Here is a 17,898-nt window from a genome sequence, read left to right as displayed (position 1 = left end):
AGTACCGTTGCTTTAAGGTGAGTCTATTATTATTATACTAATACTACGAATATTATACTATTGGACACAGGGGCTTGAAAACTAAGAAGAAAGCCTCAGTGGTTTCCAATGCCAAGTATTCGAATCTACAATATCATTTCGATCCATGTTATCAAATGACTTAAGACCACGCCGCCATATGCTATTCACTCATCAACTAATGTACACGACTTTCGCCGGTGACTATTTTTTTTTTTTTTTTTTTTTTTTTTTTTGGAATACTAAAGCTTCTCTCGATTACATTGATGGTATTAATCCAACGGCTCTTGCGGCGACGTCTTTCAGATCTCCTAATCCAAGTCTTAATCCCAAAGCAATGATTATGGGCCTCGAGCTGATCCGTAAGAAAATAGTTTGTCTTTTCCGATGGGCATTAAAAGTCTCAACTCCACAGGACGTCTTCAACGCTGAAGGAGTCTTGCTCAGATTTTTAACATCGTCTCAAGGCTGGTTATTTCAACACTGTGTAATGTAGTGATTTAATTTCGGTCCCCTTCTCAATCTCCGTTCCTATTGTTAAAACATTGGATGAGGTTTTAAAGCATTGAAGAGATTGTTGTCTATTCACTGTCGGATTAGTAAGACTTTGGGATAAAGTCTTCGATGGACATGTCGTCACGGGGATGGTTTTAGTGGTTTGGGTACTCAAGTGTCCCGTTTCGTCCTTGTAATGTCGTTCGTGTGTGTACGTTTTCCAACTAATGTATGGATACAAGTCAACGAGCAAGACTTGCAGTTAAGCTGATTGTACACATTAAAGTATATATAAAGTGTGAAATTAGAAGAAAAAAACTCAACTAATTAATTTAAACATTCAAGAAAAGGGAGTTAGTAATTATTTTTTTTTAAGTCAACGTGAAGGCAGACATTAATTCTTCTGATAAGTTTGATAATGATAACAACTCAACAAACAACAACAATAATGAAAAAAAAAACAACCAATAAAAAAAACAAAACAATAAAAATATATTTTCTATTACTCCATTTTCATTTGAACCTGTTAAAACGCCATTTATAAAATCTATTTTATTTCACCACAGTGTTCGGCCGTATATTTCTTAGATTCATGATTATTCAATAGATAATCAACAGCTCTGACTACAGACACGACCGTTTGTATGACATTTGATTTGAGATATTTAATTGTTTTTGTTCTTTGTTTTCTTTTTCTATATAAGACTGTCGAAAGGGGGAGAAACAAAAAGGGTACCCGAAAAAAAAAATGTTACTGTACCCAATACAATCACCCGACATCTATATTCAGATAGACTCCTCTAGTTGCTGACCAACGTAGTCTAATATCGACTTTATAACAATAGTCTGCACGTTCACAAAAATTGTATTCAGCCAGCTCTAATTACTCGAGTCCACCCATTCAACTATCAATGTACCTGTCAATACCCAGTAACATTTTATTGCTGTTAAACATATCTAGATACATCTACCCATCTATTGAAACAATTCAAAACGCAGCCCATATATCATTATACCTTACTCTATGGTTTACTGAAGTGAAACTGAAAGCCTATCATCCAGTGTCCGTCCAGCGTGAGACATATTTCATCCACCCCATATTTTACACGTCACCCACAACAATACCTCCATTTGACGCTGTCCAAACCGACCATCAGTGGCCGACAGAACACCCCGCCTCAACCGATCGCCAAGGATTAGTTCAAATCCTCTAACAAAACATTTGATAACTGAGGAGTGAACCAGTCGGAAACAGGCAATACTGTCACAATATATAGTTATAGTGAGAAAAACGAGCCTTTAATTTATGAGCTCGTGCCAATATGTATAATATCCCGTAATTCTGGCGTGACGGATGTTTTCCGAGCCATTTTTCATAAAGCACAATATGAGGGGATGGATAGTGAGGCAGTGTGGACATTTTTAGTTCTCAGGTCTTGGCTATTCAGTAAAGGGTAGTGGTCGTGACTGGATAGAACAAATCCATCACAAGACCAGTACAATACCATGACAATATGCCTGCCGCATCCTTTAGAGATACCTGCCATAAACGCCCTCTATTCTTTCTGTGGGCAATACCGTTGTCAGCAGATGACCGGATGTCAAGGTGATTCAATGTCTTTTCTAAGATAGTATGTCAGAAATCTTGTTTTGGGGAAAACCACTTTTGGTCTCGCGAGAATGTATCTTCGAATAATTATACAAGTCATGGAGCTGCTTTTGTAAATATTATAGAAATATTGTATAGCGGGAACGATATTGACGCCACTCGGCTCTTTGTTTTTGTTTTTTAGCCAACCATTTTTATGATTAATTCTCACTTAATTCTATGAATCAGACTATAAACGTTCAAGGTTACATGTAGTAGTTCTGGTACGTTATATCCTTCTGGCAATGTTGTGAGGGTATTTTTAGCTAAGCGCACATCATCAACTGAGGAAAATATATTTATTGGTATTATGAGTTGCAACATCAAACAGAAGTAAATTAGTCTACATTGGGTAATGTATGACAAATTTAAGAAAACCATTTCAAAATCTGCTGTTTTGTCTCATTAAAGTTATACTACTACGCAGTTTTAAAACCTGGAAACCAGAAGGATAGAAAACAAAACAAAAGAAAAAAAATTAACTTTGTAATCATGTAACCACAATTTCCATGTTTTGTCATACGTCTCAAAGAATGTGACTATCACAAGGAAACAAGGCATGCTAGGATGCAGCTAACAAGACGACAAAACAATGCAACAAGCCATCGCAAATTGCTGCGATTTCACGGGACCTGCACTAATAATAGCCGCCATTTTGACAGCCGTGACATCACGTGAGCAACGGGATTTTGCGTGACTTCAAACTTGATGGCACGCGTTGAAATTATTGGAGTTGAAAATGAAATCTGACATTCACAAGAAAATTGTTGCCAACTTTTAAGCCTCGATCGAATTTTTTCACCATATTTATTTTTCATTGTTCGAGTAGGGGAAAAAAAAAGAACCAGGAATGTAACTATTTTTATCTTCACGGTTTCTAAATAGTTATACATATTTTTATTATTCCTTTCGCTACATTTATAAAACCGGGACCACCCAGCATATCCATTTATGACAAGAGCCTCTTAAACACATATTATTGTACTATTTCGTTTAATTACATTTTTTTCTTTTTCGTTACACACAATGTCATTTGATCTCATGTTTTATTACCGGGGGTATAAAAACCCATTAAATTATTCCAATTATATACACAATATCCTAACAATATTACAATACTTGTACCCTTGTCCCAATTACACGAGTTTTCGTGTTCAGATCATATCGTATTATATCAAATCTTTGAAATTTATGCACTTTTCCGACATTAAATTCTCTTTACGTTTCTTTGAAGTTTTGCGTTATATCTCACTGTGGCTCGTGTGCCTTTCCTACAACTGTTGTCCCCCTCCACATTCTCCAACACCGTACAACATAATATTCCATATGTGACCTGCCATCTCTTAACGGCATCGTATGGCGGTGAATCAAAAACCTGAAAGTGAATATTTTTTTTAATTGAGCTTTAGTAAAGCGCAATATCAACTAAACGTACTCAAAGCGCTTTACTAGGATCCCTGAGCAACAGCAACACATAACATGTAGAACGAGACATGACGCCTGTTAGGCGATATTACCATTTTTTTCCCGACAGGACAACGCTGTTAACGGCCATGTACTCTTTTTACACCTGAGTACGGTGAAAGAATGTGAGTAAAGAGCCTTCTCCAAGGACTCCACTATGCGCCGAGCGACGCTCGAACCTAGGGCCTTCCAATCCGAAAGCGAGTGCCTTACCACAAGATCACATAGCCTCGTTAACATTTTTATTTTTTTAAAATCAGTTTTGAGTTTTTGCAATGTAAGAAATTGTATTTATACGTTATAACGTATAGAAATTAACCACACACAAAAAAAAATGTGTATATAAATTAAATTTAGAGCACATACACGGCCCCTTCAGACTTAATACCGCTTTGAAACGGTGGGTCACACATTATTGGTTCGACTGGAGTCGGTGACAAACTGTGATTGTCTTATCCAAGCATAATCTTTTTAACCCATTTTACAGCCCATATCTCTGAACATTAAAACTCAACTTGCAAGCATATAATAATAATAATATGATAAAGACACTTTCAAGTCGTGTGCCTTCTACTTCTAGTTTTACCACTCGGCCAACGTTCGTTCCTTCCAAGCGCGCGCGCGCTGCGGACACTCGTGTTGTGTATGCTGATATCTGTTTGTTTAGATTATCATGACTGCCTCTATCATTACCCAATGGGATTTAAACGTTTTGAGTTACGACTGAAATAAAAAATGAAGAATAAAAAGAAATTGAAGAACTAACAGTTTGAAAGATTAAGATTTTTGTTTGTTTGTTGTTTTTTTTTTCTTGTTTTTTTTCCTGGGGGTCGGTTGGGTAGGGTGGTCGTTTTATTTATTTATTATTTATTATTTTGGTTTTTTTTTTTTGGTCTTTTTTTCTGTTTTTGTTTTTACTCTTCGAGGGGATGGGGATCTGGGGAGAGTTGAAAGGGCTGGTTTGTATTTATTTATTTATTTATTTATTTATTTATTTATTATTATTTATTTATTTATTATTTATTTATTTATTTATTTATTTATTTTATTTATTTATTTACTTATTTATTTCTTTATTTATTCATTTATTTATTTATTTATTATTCATATTCATATTATAATCATGATTGCAGCGGTAGAGATAACCAACCCTTCATTGCCACCTGATAGTGTTAGTCTTAGGGTCTGTACCAGCATGAAGGACATACTAAAGGTAACCCGGACATTGTTTGATTTCAATTTATACCGCCAGGAAGTTAAACCGATACTAAACAGAGAAAACACACACACACACACACACACACACACACACATAGGGGAGAGAGAGAGTCTGTGTGTGTGTGGGGGGGGGGGGGGGGGGAGTCAGTGTATGATTTGGCGATTTTATGAGCCTCTTTCTACTCTCTCTCTCTCTCTCTCTCTCTCTATCTATCTATCTATCTATCTATCTATCTATCTATCTATCTATTTATCTATCTATCTGTCTATCTACCTATCTCCCTTGCTATCTCTCTCTTTCTCTCTCTCTCTCTCTCTCTCTCTCTCTCTCTCTCTCTCTCTCTCTCTCTCCCATCTCCTCCACCTCCCCTGCACTTAACTCTCGTCTACTTTGATAGAGGAGCGAGTTAAATATGATAAACTTGCGATATCATCAATGGGTGTCTCTGTGTGTGTGTGTGTGTGTGTGTGTGTGTGTGTCATGAGAGATATGGGAACTGACCAGGTGTAATACTGGTCAGCAATGTCCAGATAATCCCTCCTCTGTTGTAGATTTCCGTCGATTGACGCTGGTGATATAGAGGGGGGGGGGGTAGTTAATGTACCTAGTTTGATGTGTGGTTAAGGTAATTGGAGAAGACTCGCAGAGAGAGAGACAGAGAGAGAGAGAGAGAGAGAGAGAGAGAGAGAGAGAGAGTGCTTATGTATGTACGTATGTATTTCTCTTCGTCCTCTTCCCCATCCTTTTACTACTATTACAACAACAGCTACTACTACTACTACTACTACTACTACTACTACTACTACTACTACTATTACTACTACTACTACTTCTACTACTACTACTACTACTACTACTACTACTACTACTACTACTACTACTACTACTACTACTACTACTACTACTACTACTACTACTACTACTACTACTACTTCTACTACACAAAGACATAAAGAAATTTAATACATCAGATTATGAACGGAAACGGAAATGAAAAACAATTTTAAAATGAAAGGATCAAAATAGTATTCCGACGACCTTCATTCATATTACACATTATATTTTTTTTTTCACAAAAAATTATTCATATTTCATGCAATCAACAATGGGGCGACATGGAATAGTCCGTCGTACTCTGTAAAAACACGTAACTAAAATTTTGGCCAGAAAACTCTTCCTTCAAATATCAATCGATTAAAATGACTGTCATCTTGTTAAAACTCTCAAACCTGGGACTTCCCGAAAGCCTTCAAGGAATCCCCAGGTTTGAGTGTTTTTGACAAGATGAGGGCCATTTTGATCAATCGATATTTGGCGGACGGGATTTCTGGCTAAAATTTTAAATGCGTGTTGTTGATTTTTTTTTTTTCAGATTACAGTAGTATTAAAGAATCAGCTAAATAAAAACAGCATGACACCTCTTGTTAATTCAAAATCAACACAATACAATTAATTCAGCGTGTTATGCCAGTAATAATAATAAAACTAAAGAAATGTTTGAAATATACGAAAGACATGAAGTTTTGGAATAATGCTGTCCATTGTGTGGCCTTTTCTAGCCTTTTTCACTTGACTATTCCGAGTCGATGTTTGTGCTTTATAAACCCATACGGTGGCAATAATCGTGGAATATTATGGGCGATCATTTCATGTGAACGACTGCTTTGAAGTCTTCAGTGGACTTGGCATTGAAAGAAAACTGGGCGGTTTTGATCAACCATGATCTCTGTTAAAGCGCCCCGCGCGCGCGCGCGTGTGTGTTTTTGTATATTAAGTTTATATATATGTGTGTGTCTATGTGGTCTAGTGGTATAATACACGCTATTGGATCGGAAGATTCAGGGTTTGTGTCCCGCTGTAATCGGAGCATAGTTAGTCGAGCCCATGGAAAAGGCTCTTTACTTACATTCTCTCACCGTATTCGGGTATAAAATGAGTAGCCGGCTGTAAACAGCGTTGTTTCTGTCCGAAAATATTTTTGTTGTAATATTGTCTAACAGGCGTCACGTCTCGTTCTACATTTTAAGTGTTGCGGGTTGGCTACGGACCCGTTGTAAAGCGCTTTGTGCACGTTTAGTGGATATTCCGCTATATAAAAGCTCAACCTTTTTGGGCTTCTTTTTTTTTTTTCGTTTGTGTGTGAATGTTTGTGTATGTACGTGTTTGTTTTGTGTGTGTATGTGCGTATTTGTATGCCTTACGTATAACATTTCATTATGCATCACGGATCATGCAAGGCGAGCAGACTTTTGCTGCTCCAGCTAGACTAGCTAGCCGGCTAGAGAATAAGAGAGTTTCTTCTAGATCTTCTCGCTCCAATGGTCCACATGTGTTTTTGTTTACAGTTTTAAACGTTTTGAGGTACAATAATAATAAAACACGACGCGTGTGGGGGGCATTCGACTGGAACCGCTTGCGGTTAAGTTTAAAAAACCCCCTTGATTACTGGTTGTGCTGTTGTCCCGCTATTTAAAGAAAAAGAAGAAGAAGAAAAGAGAAAGAAAAAAAAAATATTGGTGGATTTTTTTTTCTTCAGAATTGAAAGGTTTATAGAGGAAACGAGATTCCAAACAGGGTTAAGTCTTTTCTGTCCTTTATCTTTTTTTTTTCTTTTTTTTTTTCATTTCTTGCCTTTTCTTTTATTTTTCCTTTTTTTTTTCTTTTTTTTTTTTTTTTTGGAATTGCCTTATTTTGGAAATAAGGAGGGGAGTTAATTAGACGGGAGTGCATGGAAATCCCAAGCGATGTCGTCCATTGTGAGCCAGAATGTCGTGGCAATGTCGGTGCATACTTTACGTTTGAGAGAATATTATATTATCCGAATATTTAATTATTTATTTATCTTCTTTTGATTATTAATTATTTAGTTCTTTATTCATTTGTGTATCTTTATTGTTTTTTAGATAGAATATTTAATTGGATAGCTAGATAAATAAATAGATCGATGGGTAGATATATTGATAGATAGATATATAGATATATAGATAGATAGATAGATAGATAGATAGATAGATAGATAGATGCGAGAGAAACAGACAATGAAGGAGAATGTATATCCATGTATATATACATTATATATATATATATATATATATATATATACAGAGAGAGAGAGAGAGGAGAGAGAGAGAGAGAGAGAGAGAGAGAGAGAGAGAGAGAGAGAGAGAGAGCGGGTGACAGACAGAGAGGGAGAGAGAGAAAGAGTTTGCGAGAGAGACATAGAGAGAAAGAGTGATAAATAAAGAGGGAGAAGGAAAGAGGGAAATAGAATGACCTACCACCATTTAGATAAATATAAACCAACATGATGGGTGTTGATAACAATACATTTTATTGTACTCCTCTCCTTCCAAACATACACAACACATCAGACGAATGCACCCAAATAATACACGGTTTGTATGTACAGGAAAGAAAATAAAGACCCTCTTTAATAAATTATTCCCCTTCCCCTATCATACGAACATTTTTATTGTTATTATTTCTCTATGATATTCCCCCTATCTCTTGTGCCCAATTTGTTATGGGCCCCCATTTTCTTGCGGCATAAGCTAACAACTTGTGCCTTATAAAGAACTTAGAGCGTATGAAACGACTGTGCGTTTGTTGCCTTCACAAAAGCGTCTCTTACATCCCAGAATAGACCATTGGCGGCGTGAAGAATACTGTATTCAAGACACCTTGAAAGAGACCAGTCATAAAGTATAGATCCGGCCTTCGTCGGAAAAATAAGACATTTACAAACTCAACAAATGGCGTTCTGATCTCTTACCATTTTGGTTCATATATCATATGATCTTTAGATCAATGGGTATCTATATATACTAAAATGGAACTAATGGTGTCTGGCTGACACGTGATCAAACCAGGTTCGATTCCGCGCTATGTTTGCCCTCCTCCTTCCCCGACGCCTTTTGTTTTCTTCTCCTGTATGCCCAACAAAAATTTTGATCATATTATTTCGATGCAGGGAAAATTTCAGTCATGCAATGCTATTTTAGTGATTATGCTAAGTTCTATGGCAAGAGTAGCATACAACTCTTTTCACTCTCAAAAGTCTTTATGACAAGAGATGAATACAATTTAAAAAATAATAATAATAAAACTACACCAAATCAATAACGACTGCTCAAAAACTGTCACTTCCTTTTGTGCCCCCCCCCCCCAAAAACAAAAACAAAAACAAACCAGTATGCAATACAAAAATGCACATGTATTTCATGGTTCACCTCCACAATCTCATCTCCGAAGTCAATATAATATTGTTCTATGTCATACAGTACAAATCTCATGGTAAGAGGCTCTTTTTGTAACGCAGAGTCTGACAATATCTGTCACCGCCCACTCATTCACACCCGAGCCTGTCGTAGTAAAAGAGTTTTATACAAGAGCACACAGATAGAACCTAGAGTATTTATGTCATTGTCACCCATTTGGTCGTTGACCACTCTCAAGACCGCTTGACTATGTTCGTCATAGGCGCCACAGTGATAATGATTACTATTAATGACTACTAGACAGCATATCCTGCAATATTCTCAATTCATTCATTCTTGAAGAGTCCCTTTAATCTTGGGAACCATAAAAGCCAGAGCCGTTATTTAATGTATTAACCTTCTAGTTCAATAAGGTGCTATATTCAAGAAGAAGGGAAATAAGGGGGGCCAAGGAGGGGATCAATAATGATTTACGAACACACGCAAAAGGTTAAACGGTATGAAAATCTAGTCGAGCTATTATTGGGGTTGAATCTTTCAATGAACGAAACTGCAAGTGTTGTAATCATTATCGCAGTCAGGTCACGGCCATTCAAAAAACCCCAAGAAGATATCATTATTTCTTGAAATACTTTCGATACTATAAAAGATTTAAATTCTATCAAGTATTGCAAAAGTTTGGGGTTATACGTTAGTTATTATATTATTATACATTATATTTAATAATAATTTTAAAAAAGAAGTTGCCAGTGAGGAAGTTTTCATGCTTCGGTGTTCGTGTGAGAGTTCAGTAGAGCCAGAAGAAGGGTGCGGAGGTACCTGGGAAGAAGAAGAGGGTAGGGGGGGGGGGAGGGATACGAGAGTGAAAGGAGGGGAGGGGGAGGGGATCATTAATGCCAGAAACATTAAATTTTGACGGGGTTTGAAAATAGACATTAGAAAAAAGATGATTGGTGTTTCAAAAGACATGCAACTGGGGGCCGTTAGGTGCAAAGTTTGGAACAGAATGAGGGCGTGCACTCATTGACTGGGGGGCCCAGATAAACGTTACTGATTTGGATTTGAGATATTATGGAGACAAATGAATACAAGTGCGCTCAGTTGTTTCTGAGGTCTCGGTATCCTGTGTAAAGATAAGATGATTGCGAGATACTTTGAGTTGGGAAAATATGTCAGTTATCATAATTTTGGTAAATGTCATTAAAAATAAGAGTGAAAAATTATGACTTGGTATGAATACATATTAAAAAATATGTTTTGGGAGAAATCCTGTTCAGCAAAGTGCATGAATAATTGGACAATTACAAAATGTGCCATTGCAACTCCATAGTACTAACGAACGAATTCAATGGATCGAGAAAGGAAATATGACATGTTTTTTTATGTTCTAGTTTAGTTAGATAAACTTTATTTGAATTTTTTTAAAAAAACAGAGATGTCATAATATAAAATCCCTTGCCCGCCCACGACTACTACAGCGACCTCCCCTACCCCCTTTTTTCCTCATCTCACATCCACCCTCACACCCGCATACCAACTCATTGACATAAATCATAATACATACTAAATATACATTTTATCTCGTCCCTGTCTAAATTTTAATGTCTTTAACTATTTTCTTTCCCTCCACTCCGTTTCTTCACAAGAATGGCTACCTTCCACGCCATTAACTCTTCAAAGTTTTCAGAGACTTGTAATAATGGACGCTATAAGATCATCAGTCCATTAATCTGCTCAGGGAATAATGGACAACAGAAACCGATTCATAGTTAACGTTGAATTAACATTTTCACAAAACTTGTACAATCGTCTACATTATCATTGATTTTATCGGTTTTCCTCTTGGATCTTCTTCATATCATCTTTACGACTGTTGTACACTAACAAAACACTTTTTTTTTTTTGCTCAACTTGACCGGAGATAAATTCACTTCAAAATTTCGATCGATTAAAGAGACACCCAACTTTTCATAAAAGATTCTTGACGTCTCAGGTTTGAGAAGTTTTGTCAAGTTTGGGGATCATTTTAAAAAATTGAGTTTTATCCACCAAACGTGCTCAAAGCGCTTTACAAAGGGTCTCTGACCAACAGCAACACACAGCATGTAGAACGAGACATGACGCCTGTTAGGCGATATTGCAATTTTTTCAGACAGAGACAAGCTGTTAACGGCCAGGTACTCATTTTACACCTGAGCACGGTGAGAAAATGTGAGTAAAGAGCCTTTTCCAAGGACTCAACTGTGCGCCGAGCCTGGCTCGAACCCAGGACCTTCCGATTCGAAGGCGAAAGTTTTGGTATTGGACTTTTTTCTCAACTCGCACTCGCAAGCTCGTGCAGTGGTTGGGAACACGTCCGGAATTCCAAAAAGCAAGAGTGTAAGGATGGTATAGTGTACCATAGTGATAGTAGATGTGTGTTGTATGTGTACCATAAGTAGACTGTCCATTGAAAGGCACTATGTTGCCATCCGTCCATGTCTATACCCTTATTACTACGTACTTTTCTTTGCTTTATCAAGTAGTTTTAAGAGTGACATCTGGTCTTTTCTCATGTCACTGATTGCTCTCTCTCTCACCCCCCCCCCCTCTCTCTCTCTCTCTCTCTCTCTCCCTCTCTCTCTCTCCCTCTCTCTCTCTCTCTCTCTCTCTCTCTCTCTCTCTCTCTCTCTCTCTCTCTCCCTATTGTTCTACCAGTTCGACTTCCTATTCAACGGTCTATATTATAATAAAAGATTTGAGTTTATTCTCAATTGTTGCATTTTCTGTAGTTAGTTCAAACATTTGAATATCTTTCTAACCTCGCCTTCTGCCCCCAAGTCACATAAGCCTATTGATATCTATAATGTCTCATAACAATGGCAATACTGCCGTTCTCCCTCATAGCGCCAGCTATCCCGCCACAGTGTTCAGTGCTACTCTAATGTGTTTATCAATACACTTGGCTTAATACTAATCCCTCTAAAGCCACTTAAATCACCGGATGCCGCCAACCTTTAGTCAATGTCATCACGTTCTGTGACATTTATTTATATATATATATATTAATCTCTTGATCTTGAAATATGTAAGGGGCGAGGGGTGGGGGTGGGGGGGGGGGCGAAGTGGCCGAATGGTCAAGACATCGCAATATGACCCAGTGGTTCCTGCTTCAAGCTCTTCTTTTGTTGTTTTTCCTTGCGCAAGATTATAAACCCCCAATTTGCTCATCGTGTACAACACGAGTGTATCTTGTCGACATCAAACGTTTGTATGATTGATTATCTTCATACTTTCATGGAATGCCTAGGTGACGCCTATATATAACGTAATTCTGGTCTCGAAAATGTTATAAACCGAATGCTTTGACGAAAAGATCTCCACTAAATTGATTATAATTTTAATATTTGCTTATAACTGATAATTTGGCCATAAATGACATTACTGGTCCCAAAAAAAAAAATAAATAAATAAATAAATAAATTAAAAAATAAATTAAAAAAAAAATAATAATAATAATAACAATAACAATAATAATAATAATAATAATAATAATAATAATAATAATAATAATAATATAATAATAATAATAATAATAATAATAATAATAATAATAATAATAATAATAATAATAATAATGAGAGATCTTATTAATGTCACCACCTTGCCCTCATCCCTCTTATCTTCAACCTTCACATCCAGCCTATTTAGACTTTACTGTCCTAAGATGAAAACATAATTTCAATATGGATTTTAAATGTCATATTATGTAGACAATAAACAAAAGAGTTTAATTTCTACTTTTTTTTAAAGAAGAGAGCAGACGAGGAGGAGCAGGAGGAGGGGGAAGGGGAGGAGGAGGAGGATAGTGGTGGAAGTGGAGAAAGAGTAGGAGGTGATGATGGGTGAGGAGGAGGAGGACGAGGCAGCGGTGAGAGAAGAGGAAGAGGAAGTCCAACTAGAAGAAAAAAGGAAGAATCGTAGAAATATTTAGAAAAAAAAAAAGAAGAAGAAGAAGAAGAAGAAGAAAGACGCAAAGCAAACTTAAAAACCTGACGACTGCACTTAAACACTGTAGTGCTGAGTGGGTGGAGTGTTATGACAGTTGTTTTCAGACACAGGGAGCCATTGTCTGGCCCACGTGTCAATAGGAGCCAATTTGACATGGAATCCGGCCCCAATTGACTTCCTGACACTCTTTATGAACTGTGTAAACTAATCAATATGGCGATGTCAACGTATCGATATGTTTGATTTAGGGTCGTTGACAAACGAGTTTCGGCGACTATATCAACGTGTTCACGCGACTTGAGTGTTGTACAGTTTGAGTCAGAGAGATATCTTTATAATAAGAAAAAATAAGTTGTATATTATTGCCGTATGATATTATTGCAGTTAGAAACTCAAAGAGGAAAATCTCACACACAACACTCACACACACACACACACACACGCACACACACAAATACACACACACACAAACAACACACACATGTTTGTTTTATTTTTGTGTGCTTTTTTAATTGTTGGTTATTTTGTTTTGTTTTGTTTTTGTTGGTTTTTTTGTGTGTTTTTTTTTTCTGTTTATTTGTTTGGAGTTTTTTTTTTTAAATCAAGAAAGCATTATAAAAGTTTACGTTGAAAGCAAACACCAGAAATGACAGTTATTCCTTGTTATGGTTATCAATAACACGCCCACTCATAAGGATACATGTCAGTATAGGAGTTGAGGGATATCGTTGATTTCTTGTTTCAACAAGACGTCGGTGCCAGCGAGACTGTCCAGGTGACAAAGTGTATCTTTCTTATGTCAGTGTTTGGTCAAACAATTTCCCTCCGGCCCCTGGACGGGCACCCCACACGAGTTCTTTGTATCAGGAGTTATTACAACGGATCATTGCCAATAAACGTTGCAATATATTAATATTGTTATGCATTCTCGTAATCTATAATACTGAAGTAGTTCAGACAATGTCACCGCTTGTTTTCTTTGTTAATTTTCTTCACAATAATTACCCTCTCTCAATTTTTAATATTTTTACTGTGTTGCATTATGGTCAGTGCTGCAGTACTCTGGAAAAACCCATATTTAAAGATTTGGTCAGGAAACTCGTCCTTCAAATATCGACTCTCATCTTGGCAAAATCTCTTTCTATCTCTCTCTCTCTCTCTCTCTCTCTCTCTCTTTCTCTCTCTCTCTCTCTCTCTCTCTCTCTCTCTCTCCCTCTTCTCTCTTATATTCATACGCATATCTACATTGTCACAATGAATTGAAGTTGTATTTCTTTCTTAACTTTCTTTGTCATTATTTTCCCTGTGAATATATATTGAAATTAATTAATAAACATATTATTTTCTTTTCATTCCCTTGTCTAGATTACAATGACAACCACCCAATCGCTGCCTTCAGCCACTGAAGGAAGTGACAAGACAATGAAAATCGTTTCGAATCAATTTCCAGCTTTTCTTCGCACCAACCTCGATATTCAACCTTGACCTTTCAGTCTTGATAAACAATAGCAGCAAAAGTGACTACAGCAGCAGCAACAACAACAGCAACAGCAACAACAACAACAACACAATCCTAATCAACGACGAGGAGGCAATGATAAACGTTTCCAAAATAAAACTTTCATCTAAGACAATTTTACAGCTCATCAGTTCACCGACCAACCAAACCACGGGCCAAGATCCTAGAATTCTCCTGAATATTTCATTCATATTCTCCGTTTTCCAAACCAATCAAAACTTATGTCAATGAACAACTACATGTTTCATAACTCCGTCTAGAAACAAGAATGCATTTATTTGAAGACATCGCCTACACCTTGACCAATAGACAATAATTGATGCCGAACCTTCTGTCCTTGAAGAAGACAACAAGCACAAGAATGACAGCCGCGGACAACAACATCTCAAGGTCTCAAGAGGAATCACGTAAAGTATCCCATTTTGTGTTGACATTATTTATTTCATGTTCCCTTCGATTTTTTTTTTTTTTACTTTTAAACTTTGATTGTTGAAATGTTTGTTATAAGTAAGTCATTTGTGATTGTGAATAATTAATTCATAACTTTTTCAACCTTTACACATTCCATTGGACCTTGTATTTTTACCAAACGATCAGTGAGTGTCAAATTTGTGGCGACCGGCGTGTACTAATTTGCAGGTCTGATAATAATATAAATTGTTATGGACTCATTTTCTGTAATGGAAATACTTTAAAACCAACATAAAATAATGTGCATTACAACAATATTAAATGAAGCCTGTAATTGCGTTCGGTTATCAGACCTGCAAGCATTAGCACGCTGATGACGACTGATTGTAAAATCAAATTGAACTCGAAAGGCTTAACTTTTTAGAACAGTTTTTAAAGTTTACATTAAACTAGTAATATTTGGTTTGTAAAAAGTAATAAACAAAAATGAATATAAAAGCTTGTTTTTTTTTTTTTTTTTGTTTTTTTTTGTTGGCTGAAGAAGCGTTTTGAGCCCGAAACGTTCCGTACTTGGTATTTTGTTCTTTTTTTGAAGCTGTTATGTTCATTTTTGTTTATTACTTTTTACAATCGACAGCTTCTAGCAGCGTAGTATCACTTCAATATTTGGTTTGTAAATCATCTAGAATCGTAAGGGAATTTTCCAAATGCATTTCAATTCAATTCTTAATCTTGATTATCCGATAACGTTTGTTGAGGAATGGCAACATACTAGCACGGGATAAATTTTTGTTTATCCAAAAGACAGCAAGCAAATCACCGTCATATCTCAATATAAATTGGGGCTTATACACATTGATCACGTGTGATAGGGGATCAACATTTTTCTGCAACAGGTGTGGGTCGGTTGTTACCTTTTCTTGCATCGCAACATTCCAACTGAAATGTATCTAGCTATACCATCTCCAAGCTGCCTTGCATGTTTATAAACACAGTTTATTTCTTTTCGTGTCAATCCACCCTTCTACTTTTTTAAAAAGCTGTTTTTATAACTCTCATCATAAACCTAGAAGAGTTCAGAAGAGTTCCCACGCTTTCCTACCATCACGCATAGCTTACCATAATTTTGCGACATTTGGGAATCGGTGAAGTCTTACCTACAAACTGCCACCCGTTACAGACATGGTGAATAATTCACAATGCAACAGATGCTATTCTTATTATTACTCTGCGGATGTCTTTTAACTGCGTTATGGTCTCCGAAGCAATTCTCAGACCCGCCAATCATAAGGATTTTCCGTAATTCTTTTTCACATACAGTTCATTAAAAAAAAAATAGAGATTTAATAATTTTTCAATGAAATCTTTGGAGCATGTGGATGAATTGTATTCTTCCAGTCTTAATGAAAATGAAGATAACTGATTCATTTTTTTTTTCTTATTAGACTGGGGAAACGTTTGCAAATCTTTTGTCCTGGTATATAAATAAATTGTCTTTTCATTATAACTTGATGCCAGTTTTCTCCCACCTTGCTATGAAGTCTCGGTATCACGAAGCGATAGATTCAGTATACAGATATGATTAATCCGATTCAATAGGATTCATTTAACATCTATCTAACACTAGAAAAATTTCAAATTGATAAATTCTATCTATATATCAAGCGCCAATTCACTAGAATTGCTACGATGATAGTAATTTTAAAGAAAGTAAGCACATTTTCAAGCTTATAACTTTAAGATCAACTAAGTCTAGACTTCTTTTTTTATAATTAAATTTCTTTATCCCTCACATTTAAAACAATATAAATAACATTTTTTTTAATATTATACTTATTTCACAAACAAATTTGGTACGTTATCAAAATGCAGCAAAAAAAATAATAAAATCAACAGCGTCTCCCCCCCCCCCCTCTCTCTCTCCTTCTTACACTTTCTCATTAGATCGGGAGAGAAAAATAAAAGAACCTCAAACGGTTTCGCAGAATAAAAAAAAAATACAGACTCACACAATGAGGGACAGGGCTGCATTCTAGATTCAAATCTTTTAAACTGTTTGTTTTCACTATATAAATATAATAATAATATATCAATTCTTTTCTTCATTTATTCTTCCCCCCTTCCTTCCATCGTTCTATCTGTCAATCCGGCAATCATTCATCGACGTTTTCGAGGTCTTCCCCATGTCGTCTTTTGAAAAGACTCACGGGTCTGTAGCATTTTCTTTTCCACCTGAGCGGTGTTGTATGACGGTAACAGATGGGACTCGCTAGCAGTCAGTAGCAGTAGCGGCTAGATAACCGTCCGTCCTGTCTGTGACATAGCGATACTCTCCAGACTTGATACTCTATAATAATATAACCTTCTCCATGCATGTCTGGAGACATTCTCCCAAGACAATGATGTTATAATAACTTTAGTTTATACTCTCTCTCTCTCTCTCTCTCTCTCTCTCTCTCTCTCTCTCTCTCTCTCTCTCTCTCTCTCTCTCTCTATCTATCTATCTATTTCTCTCTCTCTCTCTCTCTCTCTCTCTCTCTCTCTCTCTCTCTCTCTCTCTCTCTCTCTCTCTCCTAGCATTCTCCACATTCACGGAAGGGTACTCTTTACTTCAGCCTCTGTCTATTCCTTAATTCTAAAAAAGGGTAGGTGGAGTTGTGGTCTCCTTACAACGTTTAAATTTATAAATGCAAAATCTGTTGCACGAACCTTGGGATTGAATCTTTCTAAAAATACCTATCGGTATGGGGCCACAGATGTCCTTAACGATTTGACTGAGTTAAAAGTGTGGAGGAAAAAATAATTATAAGAAGCAATAGATAAGAACATACAAGGCAAATTTTGTGGTTATGCTCACACATGCGATTCATTAATTTTGAAAATTTTAACCAAGCTTTGCTTGTGTGTAAAAATGTTG

At 36.4% G+C, this 17,898-nt stretch overlaps 1 protein-coding gene across 1 annotated transcript in view; it reads left to right on the top strand.

Annotated features, from left to right (window-relative positions):
- Positions 1 to 16,870, top strand: part of LOC144968036 (uncharacterized) — a 28,892-nt gene extending 12,022 nt beyond the window's left edge. Inside the window, exon 2 of the mRNA XM_078905991.1 lies at positions 14,417 to 16,870. Within this exon, the coding sequence (XP_078762117.1) occupies positions 14,417 to 14,457 (41 nt within the window). The 3' untranslated portion in view covers positions 14,458 to 16,870. The remainder of the gene's footprint in view (positions 1 to 14,416) is intronic.
- The last annotated feature ends 1,028 nt before the right edge of the window (positions 16,871 to 17,898 follow it).

This window comes from Berghia stephanieae, chromosome 3, assembly GCF_034508935.2.
Source record: "Berghia stephanieae isolate SIO BIC M18660-M18661 chromosome 3, UCSD_Bste_1.3, whole genome shotgun sequence".
Lineage (NCBI taxonomy): Eukaryota > Metazoa > Mollusca > Gastropoda > Nudibranchia > Aeolidiidae > Berghia > Berghia stephanieae.
The sequence above is the reverse complement of the archived record's forward strand: the minus strand, read 5'-3'. Positions and strand labels throughout refer to the sequence as shown.